This window comes from Halichoerus grypus, chromosome 14, assembly GCF_964656455.1.
Source record: "Halichoerus grypus chromosome 14, mHalGry1.hap1.1, whole genome shotgun sequence".
Taxonomy (NCBI): Eukaryota; Metazoa; Chordata; class Mammalia; order Carnivora; family Phocidae; genus Halichoerus; species Halichoerus grypus.
This window is the reverse complement of record NC_135725.1, coordinates 85,783,029-85,795,599: the sequence shown is the minus strand read 5'-3', so window position 1 is coordinate 85,795,599 and position 12,571 is coordinate 85,783,029. Positions and strand designations below refer to the sequence as shown.

Sequence of the window (12,571 nt, the reverse complement as noted above, 5' to 3'; positions counted from 1 at the left end):
TGGCTTCTGCAGCTGTGAAATAAGTTAAAAATAGTGCCTCCCTCAGAGGAAGGAGCATTGGGAGGACTGAATGAGATAATTCTCATAAAGTGCTCAGTGCAGTGCCGGTCACGTGGGAGAGAATAACCAAGGAGTTGTCATTATCACTATTGCGAGCTTCTGATTAGAAATCTGGACATGAAAGGTCAAAGCAAAGCAGTCATCCTGATGAGTACACGGATTCTCATCTGAAAACACACTTTCTCTTGCACAAAGTGGGTTATGCTCTTACTTCCTTTTGGGGGTCAGTCACAACTTCTTGATGCAGAGAAATGCAGATTGCAAGTCCCCCCTGTGTCGCAGAAGGGACAAAGGTGACAAGGTGCTCAGCTCTGTGCAGCAGAGCAAATGTCTCCCCTACATGCTTTCCTCCTGCACTGTTTCTCTCCAAGGAGATAGGGGCACTAGACGGAGGATGCGTGAGTTAAGGCTGGGTGAAGCTCCAGCCAGAGCAAGAGATGTTGAGTTGCACTTGGTATCCACCTCGCATATGACATTGGCTAAGTCATATGTCAAATTTTTCACTCACAAAATGGGGGTTTTAATAACATCCACTGGCTTTTTGTAAAAATGGAACACGACTGTGAAGTCCCAGAGAAATGTGAATTTTAAGGTAACAAATCTTCAGACTGTAAAAGTAAAGGCAAAATTCTCTTCTGGAAGGGAGAGATTTAAGACAATATGCAGCTGTCCATTCTAGAAAATAATGGAAAAGGTTTCCTTCATTTGGGATGGTAGTTGTCTTTGCGATTCTTCTGTTGACTAAGAAGCATGTCTGAGATGGGTCAGAGGGCAGCTTTTCCCTGCCTGCTGGGCCTCAGAGAGGATGGATGCCTCAATATGAGGAAAGGGAAACTTGATCAAAGGCTCTGCTTGGCTAGGAAAGGGAGGGCAACAGGTCGGCCCTGAAGCATGTGGCCATCAGGCAAAGAGGAGAAAGGGCATGGCCCAGGAGCTCCAGGAGCAGGCATTCCAGAATGCAAGCTTAAGCTTTTCTTTGTGGCACTGACATCCCTGATCTATCCTAAACTGTGCTTCCCTAGGGGAGGAAGGAGGAGGCTGGCTCCACATAGGTCCAGCTACAAGGACTAGGTAGGAAAGGCAGAGATGCTGGGAGGAGGGATCAGAGATTTGGAGCCAGACAGCCAGCTGAGGCACCATGCAACCACCAGGATGGATCTGTGGAACAAGTGAGTATTCCTTGGGGATCCTTAGAAACACGTGGGATGGAGAACTAAAAACAAAAAAGTCTGGATTTCCTGCATGTAGAATGGAAATTTTTCAGTTGGGCATTAAAGGAAAGGATTGCCCTTAATGCTGGCGAACCTGGGGACAGCTGGATAACAATGTGGTCACCCCAAACTGTGAGCCAGTGGACTTGATCCTGGGGTGGTGGTGGCCACTCTGATCCATGTTCTGGGAGCAGAAGTGCTACTAGCATTAGACAGTCCAATCCCACCTGCCTTCTGTGGGTAGATGGAGAGAACACTGGGCTTGCCCTTTCACCTCTGCTAGAAGTAGGCCACAGCGCAAATGCACATGTTGATTCTCAAAGTCAAAGCACAGAGAAATGCCATTTGTCTCCATCAGGTGTAAGGAATGTGCTCACTGACAACTGTTTTATGTCTTTCCAAGGCTCTGCTCTAAAGTGAACTGTTTCTGGGGGCGCCTCGGTGGCTCAGTCGGTTAAGCGTCCAGCTCTTGATTTTGGCTCAGGTCACGCACGATCTCAGGGTCCTGGGATCGAGCCCCACATCAGGCTCCATGCTCAGCACAGAGTCTGCTTAAGATATCCCTCTGCCCTTCCTCCCCCTCCTTGCACAGGCACATGCTCTCTCTCTCAAAAATAAAAATAAAAAGATAAAATAAAATGAACCGTGTTTAAAAGGCTTTCTTTCCCTCCCCCTCTAGCCATTTCTGAACTACAGTGATGCAGCATGGGCTTCTGCATGGTCCCCAACCTGGTCTTCCCTCCTCCAGCCTGATCTCCTTGAAGCTACTCACATGCTGCAGACAAGGCAGCATGTGTTAAATGCAAGTCCAATCTGGCCATGCCCTTGCTTCAAGCCCTCCATGGCTCCCCACTGCTCTTAGGGGGAATCGGGGCCTAAATTCCCCACTCACAGTGTCTGGGCCCCAGGCGATCTCACCCCTCCCTTCCACTCCAGCTGCTTCTCACAATACCCTCCCCCTCGTCCTCTACTCTCCAGCCAGTTTTTCCAACAAACATGTTTTTCCCTACTTCGGGGCTCTTGCACAAGCTGTTGTCTTTGTCTGGCATGCTCACCTCCCACCTCTTCACCCAGCTTATTCATCCTTCAGGGCTTTGCTCCAGAAAACCCTCCCTGGTCCCCCAGACTGGGTCAGGGCCCCTTTATCTGCTCCTTTGCCTTTCCCTTCATAATGCTCAGCTTACTTTTAGTTTCTTGTTCGCTGCTAGTGATCAGATCTGGGCTGTGAGCTCCACCAGAGCAGAAAGGGTGTCTGTCTCGCCCATCACCTAACAAGAATGCCCACCCATCATTCGATGGCAGGCTCTGAGAACACACCATCTTGCAGAGGGCTGGCACATGCTGCCCTCAGGCTCAGAGTGTGAGCCCCTCACTCACCTTGCTGTTCTGGGGGCTTTTGGGCATCGGCATAAACACTTCTTTTTTGAAAGTCCTTTTAGGTCTGTTTGTTCTATACTCAGAAACAACTTGCCTTTATTTTAAACCTCAGAGTCCATAGTTGAAAATAAAGGCTTACTTTATCTATGGCAGGGTTTGCTTGTCTGAAAGAATGCCTTAGGTTCTAGAAATTTCCTTCATACATCAAAAGTCTGGGTAAATTTACCAAGAATGTCTAAATGTTTTCTTACGATTCAGAACTGTCAGAATGCCTTATTTTTGTTCCTTGAGAGATCATGATTTTCCATACTGCCTATGGTTACTTTTAGAATCAGCTCTAAACCTTTTAAAATCCATTACATTCTTAATTTTATGTAGCTATTTCCTGGAGGGAATTATAGGTAGTGAAAACCAAACACCCTCTAAGTCAATAAAGCTGTTTAGAAATAAATGGTGGAACCATTCTTTACAGCTCTTGCCCGCTTTTATTATCACTGCAATCTGAATTGGGTATGAACAAGGAGTTACCATCAGATCAATTTAAGCTGCAAATAATTGACCTATTTCCCACTGCTATTCTTACGCTTTGAAGTAACTGGGAAGAAACTTTTTCAGACAGTCTTATTTTTAAAATGAAGTAAGTTTTTCCCTCAGTGTTTTTTAAATTATGTTTCACGAGAAACAGTGCGCCAAAGTGCGGCCAACTGGCCCTAAAATTTGCATGCAAAGGAGCTGGATGACACACGTACACGGTTATTAACACCGGCTAGTGCTATGTGAGGGCACCTCTATGGGGAGTGAGGCACACACAAGTGAAAAGTCCTGAACAGTCCCAGGAAACCAGTTAGCATAAAACCTTTCACAGATAAACTTAAGAGAATCGTTACAAAAATAAACCCCATTCTTGCCATTAGAGGCAAGTATCTGCTGGAGCAGCATCCAAGGTCTCTAGCAACAGAGGCAGCAAAGCAGCAGGAAATATCAGGAACTGACCTGAAGTCTCTCCCAGAGAATAACTCCTTCTCCTTGAGGGAAAGACCTACAGTGAGGACTTTGCCAAGGGAAAAAGAAACGGTTTCAGACATTTTTTCCTATATTGTACTTTCCAGGAATTATGTAACTATTCCTCCTTCGATAAACAAATCCAGCCCTGGGACAGGTTGGGTTTCCCGGAGGAAGCAGTACTGAAACCGCAACCTGGATGTGGGGAGGGTCTGTCCATGGTGATCAGATGGGCAGGTAGGGCTCCAGCTGCCCTCAGGACGATGGGCCCACTAAGCCTCAGCATGGGATCTTGCTTCCTTCTTTTTAACGAAACTGTGGCACCCCCCATGGTAAACCCTCAGACAGTCCTGAGAACAGAAAGCATGCTGGCATTACCTCCTGTTCTCTCCCTCTTGCTGGGGTATGTCAAGAGTTGTTTTGTATGAGTGTGAGAAATGCAGCCCGAGGGGCGCCTGGGTGGCTCAGTCGTTAAGTGTCTGCTTTCGGCTCAGGTCATGATCCCGGGGTCCTGGGATCGAGCCCCGCATCGGGCTCCCTGCTCGGCGGGAAGCCTGCTTCTCCCTCTCCCACTCCCCCTGCTTGTGATCCTGCTCTCACTATCTCTCTCTCTGTCAAATAGATAAATAAAAAAATCTTAAAAAAAAAAAAAAAGAAGAAATGCAGCCCGACTGGCTGAGGGGGGACGGAAATCGCCATCAGGCTGCAAGCACAGAGCAGGGCAGCTAAGCGGGGCTCTTAGAGGTAAGAAGCAGGAGCGCTGAGCCACACCGAGGCCGAAACAGAGTCTCTCCACTACCTAATTCCAGGAAGAGGCTGCTGAGATGAGGCCATCAAGGACAAGGAGGGCCACGGCTCTAGAAACTCGGGGCTGGCCCAGGCTATGTGTCCACTGCAAGTGCAGACCACGAGAGCCAACGGGTGATGGACGAGGGCCCTCTGGCCAGTGGCCTGAGGAGATGACTCAGACACGTGGTCTGATTACAAGGGACAGGGTTCAGAAAGGGGAGACAGTATTGGTCCGTTTTGCCCTCAGAAGCCCAACACATCACCGCCCTGAGGTCCAAGAACAGAGAATGTCACAAGAAAGAGTCAACACAATTCATCCCATTTCATATAGTGTCTGATGGAGGCCACCCACAAGTTATAAATGGCAGAGAACACACAGGTGCCAACTGCAAGGGAGGAATAGGAAAATAATGACACGCACAGTGGAGGTGGGGCATCAGGAGACCGCAGTGCCAAGAGCCTAGGGCTTATGGCCAGACCATGGGGGCCAAGTCTGGCTCTGCCACTCTCTAGTTATGTGACCCTAGGCAACCTCTCAGTGCCTGCTTATTCACTGGGCCATTGTGAGTATCCATTGAGATAATGCATTACAATGCCTAGCAAAGTGCCAGGCATAGAGAAAGCAGACAATAAACGGCAGCTCTCATGTTCATTCTTAGGAACAGAGAAGAGGTCATCCCTAACAATCTGGGAGCACCTCTGCTAGTTGAACCACTGGGCCTGCAGTAGGCAACCCTCGCCCTAATACTATCTAATTTCATCCCTCAGTTGATCAGCCTCGGGGAGAGTGGGAATGGGTTTGTGAGCTGTGCGTATCAACATGCCCTCCCACTGTAATCTGAGGTAGTGATCTGCATGTCAAGTAGAAAGACACTGTAGAAGCCATAGAGAAGAACAAGGAAAGAATAAGAAAGCATAAAAAAGAAAGCATAGAATGATGTTCGATTCAATAATATGGCACAAGGCTAAAAGTATGTGCAATAATAATATGGCACAAGGCTAAAAGTGTGTGGAAGAGTACTCCCCTACTAAAAGGCAAGATCTCTCATACTGGGTCCAACTAATTGCAGTTTTCAAGGATCACACTTAAAGCAATCTAAAATATTCAAACCCAAAATATAGTCAAAGGTTTATAAAATGAATGTAAATGAGAAATAAAACAGATTTCACAGAAGTAATATCAGACAAAGAAGTAAACGCAATTAACAAACAGAATCAAGATCATTTTGTATGGGACACTTCACCATAAATTTACAATTGTTATAAACTTCTTTTTTTTTTTAAGATTTTATTTATTTATTTGACAGAGAGAGAGAGACAGCGAGAGAGGGAACACAAGCTGGGGGAGTGGGAGAGGGAGAAGCAGGACCCTGCCAATCAGGGAGCCCGATGAGGGGCTCGATCCCAGGACCCTGGGATCATGACCTGAGCCGAAGGCAGATGCTTAACGACTGAACCACCCAGGCGCCCCATACAATTGTTATAAACTTCTATAGACTAAATAATGTAAGGCAGAAGCTATCAGAAATGCAAGGGGAGTCCAACATATATTTCTGTCCTTGACAGACTAAGTTATCACAAATTAATCATTTAAATATTCTAATGCAATTGTAAGAGTAATTTCAGAGATCTCACCTTCTTTTCCAGCACCCATGAAACATTTACAAAAAATGATCTTATTTTAAACCACAAAACAAATGTTAAACTTTTTTTTAAACCTAGAAAGCATATATGCCACATATCCTAAACCCATGTAAAAAAATTAGAGAGAAGACTGTTTTTAAAAACCAAAGCTGTTCGTAGCACTGTGATGCGTGAGAGCCAAAAAGTGAAACAATTCAAATGTCCATCAAATAAATAAATAAAACGTGGGGTTTCCACACAATGGAATGTCATCTGACAATGCAAAGGAATGGAGCGATTATGCTCCAACATGGATGAACCTTGGACACATGATAGTAAAGGGGAAAGAGCCAGTCATAAAAGACCACATACTGTGCAATTAAATTTCTATGAAATGTCCAGAATAAGCAAATCTATGGAGACAGAAACTAGACTGGCGGTTCCCGAGGGCTGGGGGCGAGAGCAGAAGAGAGCTGGCCAGAAGGAAAAGGGAGTGACCGCTAACGGGTGCGGAGTTTGTCTTTGGGATGATGAAAATGTTGCAAAATTGTGTTGATGGCTGCACAACTCTGTGAATAGACTGAAAACCACCGAACTGGACACTCTAAATGGATGGGACGTAAATTCTATCTTCATAAAGCCATTTGAAAACAAGAAGAAAATTCAAGCCCTTAAAAATTAAAAAAACCACTACCTTAACTATTATGTGGATAAAAGAAAAACTGAAACTATAATCACAGAACATTTAAAGAATATCACTGAGAGGGCGCCTGGGTGGCTCAGTCGTTAAGCGACCACCTTCGGCTCAGGTCATGATCCTAGGGTCCTGGGATAGAGCCCCGCATCGGGCTCTCTGCGCAGCGGGAAGCCTGCTTCTCCCTCTCCCACTCCCCCTGCTTGTGTTCCCTCTCTCGCTGTGTGTCTCTCTCTGTCAAATAAATAAATAAAATCTTAAAAAAAAAAAAAAGAATATCACTGAGAACACTGTATCACAAAACATGTAGCAGCCATCAGAGCAAAATGTATGCCCTTAACTGTTTTCCAAATTAAAGTGGAGAGGGTAGTATTTATACAAATGAGCCAATAATACAACCAAAGTAGTTAACAGAAATAACAAAACAATTGTAAGGAAAACGGGAGAGATGAACTATAAAAGACAAAAGCAGAAAGTCCATATTTTATCAAATATAGGACATCATTCTAAAACACACTGTTATCTTATGTATAACTACGAAAAATCGCTTCCAATTAATGTCACAATGCTTTGTTTGCCATCAATTGAAAGATGCATCCTAACTTCAGAGGTGCTAAAATGTGGAGACAAAAAGCAGATCTTAGGATGACTGAATATAGCAAACCAGAAAGCAGAAGGACAACGTGACTGATAAATACAAAGTCTAATTCTCTGGGAAGACCAACAGACATATCTCTGACAAAGCAAATGAAAAAAAGAAAGAGAAAACAAAAATGCAAACTATCAGGAATGCAAAGCAAATACAAACATCCATACATAGGAGGCTAAAATTTATAGGAGAATATTATATAAAACTATGGTCAAAGAAAACTAAATGAGGAAAAGAACTCCATGCAAATAATTCTGCAAACTTGGGTCAAGTGGACAATTTTCTCTGAAAATTAAATTTCCCAAAATGACTTTAAAAGAATTTGAAAACAGGGGCGGCCTGGGTGGCGCAGTCAGGTAAGCGTCCGACTCTTGATTTTGGCTCAGGTCATGATCTCAGGTTCATGGGACTGAGCCCCACGTTGGGTTCCACGCTGGGCATGGAACCTCCTTAAGATTCTCCCTCTTCCTCTGCCCTACCCCCCCACTCGTGTTCTCTCTCTCTCTCTCAAAAAAAAAAAGGAATCAGAAAACAATGTTCATGGAAGATATTTGTAAGTTGTCAAAAATGTACCTCCAAGAAATTAACACTAGATCTCTGAAAATATTAGGGAGCCACTTCTATAAAATCTTAATTTTCCTTATTATTAGTGTTATTTTTAGGTCATAAAAGACAGAAATATTTTTCATAAAATTAGCATTACCATGAAACCCAAACTACAAGAAGTTATTTTTCACCTATCAAACTGGCAAAGAAAAAAAAATGAGAGAGAGAAAGGAAAAGAAAAAAACCCACAGACAAAAATACACAGTATTTGTTCACATGGGAAAAATAGATCATTTTAACCCCTTGCAACGAAAATGTAAGTTGCTACAGCCTCTATGGAGAGCGTTTTGAAAACATACATAAAAAAGCAAAAATCTGCATATGTTTTGCCCCAATAATCACACTTCTAAGAATTTATTGTAAGGTAACAATCATAACTATATGCAAGAGGTTTTTGCAATAAGGATGCTCACTGCAACATTTTAATAACAAAAATGTAGAATCAACCTAAATGTCAATGTTAGCAAATTCAAGTTTGGCAAATCCCATGCAATGGGATTGAGACATAGTATAGAAATGCAGGTAATAACAATAAATGTTCACTATAAACATGGATTTTTATATGCACCCAAACAAATGAAAGGATATGATGCAAAACACTGATTATATCTACGTGAGACAAATGATATTGATTTTCTTCCCCTAATCCCTTACAATGAACATACATTATTTTCTAATCAGAAAAATCAATAATCATTACAATTTTGTTGGTACAAATCTTATAAAATACGTTAATAATGCCCAGAGATCCAGAACAGAGAAGTTTGGCCCTGAGTTCCCCTAGTTAAAGAGGATGTGGATGAACCTTGTGACCCTTCTAAGCTGTAGGCTGGGGAGGCTTGTGATTCACAGGTTACTTATATAAGAAGCACAATATCCCTTGTTTCAAGGCGCTCAGCAAGGTTCCCATCCTTGGGAAGTATCGAAGGCCTGCTCCAATCTGAGGAACTAACCAATTACCTCTTTATCCATGGCCCATGCTGCTTCTGGAAATTTCTCAACTAGAAACTGTAAAAACATCTCATTTGGCACTGAGCAGGTTTCTTAATAAATAATAAGCCAATTCAGACTCCTACCTAGATAGGGAATACTGGGAACCATCTTCAGGCTTCGGATATATTCCCGGGTCCGCTTGTAATTATCTTCTTTAGACATCAGGTAGTCCAATTTCTCAAAAGTGGTCTTGTCTTTTCGATTCAAAAGCTGAAGCGACAAGAAAACATAGAGTATGAGAGAGAAGAGAAATAAACCAGAAGAAACTTAAAAAAAAGAAAAAAAAGGCTAATAACTGTGCACAAAGACTGAGGGAAACGTCCTAAATGACACATCTGCAATGTACCACGTCCTGGGTACAACTGAAGATTTTAAGAGGCTGTTACATGCAGAGATGAAGTTTCACGGCCTCGATTTTGTCATTTTTCACAGAATCTCACACTTGGAAGATATCCTCCAAAGCTACCTAGTCCACAATTCGAAATGATGCCACGACACCCTGCACACCTACCTCCATGGGTGCACGGACCCTGCAACAGCAGGGGGCTCACAGAGTGAGGCCCATTCCAGATGCAAGGGCCCCCAGAGTTTCTGCACCACTACATCAGGTCTCTCCCTGGGTCCATGGCTTCTTGCTCTTTCCTCAACATCTTCTCCACTGCTGAAGGCCCCAGGAAATTTGACACGGTCCACTTGTGTGTGTTGTGCCCACAGCCAGGCTGCCTCTCCCATCTAGGCTATCCCAGATTCCCTGCAGTTGATGGCTGTGTCATATTTATACTGGGTACAGTATTTTAATCCAAAGAAGCCAAGCTTCTTTTCCAAATGCAGTCATCCTCGGGGTGATTTAGTTAAGCAAGGACAGGATGAGCACGCACCCACAGCCACAGGTACATAAAGATCCTTTATGACTGAGATCTCCAGTATGAAAAGCTTGGTCACCAGGGAAGGGATGGTCATTGTGCATAAGGAGCCTTCTTGGAAGGAAGAAATAGAAATCTGAACTCCTGGTTTTCCAGACTCATGTTGTGGTTGTCCTGCAAGTCCCAAGCTAAGACCCAGTGGCGAGAAGGCTCCTTAAATAAAATGGCTTTGAGGAAAGGAGTCTAGGCTGGGAGACCTGGTTTCACAAGAGGATTTGGGGGAGGGTCACTCAGAGAGGGCTGGCCTTGGCACAGCATGTGGCTGATGTTGGGAGCTCCCCCAAGTTTAGCTTTCAGAACCCAGTGCCTCCAGGATTTGAGATCAATGGCTGAGCCCAGCAGGACATACGGGGCATCTCTGGTCAAGCTTGGTTTTGGGCCCCTGATGGTCGGTGCAAGGATGTGGGCCTGCGGCCCTGCCACATCCATCAGACTCAGTAGGCCAGTGTTCAATTGCCCCGTCATGCAGCACGGAGAAGTGGAACGGTCACTGTCCAGCACCAGGGGAAGCAGACCTTTTGTACTCAAGTAACCCCTTTGGGTTTAGTACAAATACAGTGCAGTTCCTAGGACCTGGGTCTGCAAATCCCAAACTCAGGCCACGCCTGGTGCATCAGAGAGCCCAAACTGCTCTGGGCAGGCCCTGCCCACTTCCTTGATCCTTGGCCTCCAGAGTCAAGAGGATGCAGCCGTACGACAGCCCAGCTAAGCAGTGACAGCTTAAGGACTTCAGGGAAGAAGGCAAAAGAATTAGCTGAAAAAAAAGTCCCAGTGCTGAGGAAGTTGGAGAATAAATAGCAAGCTTTTTTTACCCCACTGAGAAATTCAGGACATATGAAAGTAGAGATGCTACACAGATGCTAGGGACAACGGCTTCTTAACTGGCTTGTGAATCTGAAGCTGCTACTCAGTATCACATGAACAAATGCACAGGAAATAACACGATCTCCCATTTGCTTTTTGTACACCATAATGTACACCTCATCTGATCTTTACAAAGCCCAGTGACAAAGACAGAGCCAGAACAGCAGGTTCGACATCACAGAGATGAAGTGACCTGTCTGAGAATCCTTGGGGAATGTGACTCAATAGAGGAGAGGGACGTATATTATAGCAACGCGGTAAGCAAATAGAGAATAAGAATCCAGACAAATAAATAAATTATGGGCAAGGGAAGCGTCAAGGAAAGCTCTACATAGAAAGGAGCATTTGAAATGAACATTCAAGGGTGAGAAATTCATTACAGAACAACATACACCCAGATCAGAACCAGATATTCTAGCTGTGAACTGCCCCATTGTAAAGCTGAGCAGACTCCTGACTCTGTTGGCCGGGAGGCCATTTCTTTACTAAATGCAACCTAGAACCCCACTGAATTCTTTGGCAATCACCCATGTTTATGCAGGAAACAAATTCCTGTTATCCTCACACACTACAGCTGAGCCATGCTGCCATCCAATGCTTCCACCACTGGTCTCTGGACCCAGCGGGGGGACTGCCCATGTCCCCCACCATGTCCAGCCTCCCTGCCTAGCCTGTCAAGTGCCTCTATGCATGGTACCCCAGAGGTGATCAGCCTGTCATCTGTGTCCTGGATATGCACAGATGGATATGACCAGGCCAATATGAGGTTGTTCCTGAAAATCACCCTGTACATTGACTTCAAACCAATAATCGGGGTTCTTTAGCAGAGTGAGACAACCAAAGGCAGCCACATTTGTGTGCTTCCTAAATTTAAAACCAGGCTCCTCCAGGTCATACCTCCCTCTGTTAACCTTGCCTCTACACACATACTTCCTACCAACCCCCTCACCACCCCTCACCACCCCCGCCAACCACACACATTCACATACACACCCAGAAGGGCTGGATCTGGTTAACTTCACTCATCTGTTCCATTCTGTGCCCACAAATGAAATTCAGGATGGCATCAGATTTCTGAGGAGTAATGCATAGGATGCCAGAAGACTCAGAACATTTATTTCCCATAGATGTATTTGAAAACTACTTGAGAACTTCCTCTAACAAAATAAAGGAATAAACCAAGTACAGGAAGATATGGGATATAGGAAACAGTGGATCCAATCCAGAAGTAGTAAATGGAGGCTCTGGGATGACAGATGAACAACAGGCCTTCAGAATGACTGGTTCACATAGTATCAGCCCTGGAAGAGATGTCTCCAGAGAAAGAGAAGTCTCAGTAGAAAACCTGATAGGATAGCACGTTTGTCTGGGGAGGAAATGGATCTATTTATTATACACAATAAAAAATTAAATTAAAATAAAATAATTTTAAGATTTTATAAATTATGTAAAAGTCTCATAACGTACTATAAAACACATGTTTATTATATATAATAAAATAATCTAAAAATTATATATTTATTATACATATATACATATATATGTGTGTGTGTGTGTGTATATATATATATATATATATATATATAGTTGAGTTTGAACAATGCAGGGGTTAGGGAGCTGACCACCTACAGTCAAAAATCCACATATAACTTTTGACTTCCCCAAAACTTAACTACTAACATCCTATTGTTGACCAGAATACAGACAATATAAACAGTCAATTAACACATATTTTGTATGTTATATGTATCATATACTATATTCTTACAATAAAGCTAGA

General features: G+C 43.8%; 1 protein-coding gene and 1 long non-coding RNA gene across 10 annotated transcripts in view; one reads left to right on the top strand and one right to left on the bottom strand.

Annotated features, from left to right (window-relative positions):
* The window catches only part of RALGPS1 (Ral GEF with PH domain and SH3 binding motif 1), a 275,163-nt gene that overhangs the window by 143,329 nt on the left and 119,263 nt on the right, over nt 1-12,571 (bottom strand). For all 9 annotated transcript variants that reach the window (XM_078061794.1, XM_078061792.1, XM_078061793.1 and 6 more), the window contains one exon: nt 9,088-9,214. In XM_078061794.1, the coding sequence (XP_077917920.1) occupies nt 9,088-9,214 (127 nt within the window). The remainder of the gene's footprint in view (nt 1-9,087; nt 9,215-12,571) is intronic.
* LOC144379999 (uncharacterized) lies at nt 1,073-1,914 on the top strand. The gene is made up of 2 exons (XR_013443643.1): nt 1,073-1,229; nt 1,675-1,914. It is a non-coding gene; the product is annotated as an uncharacterized LOC144379999 (long non-coding RNA).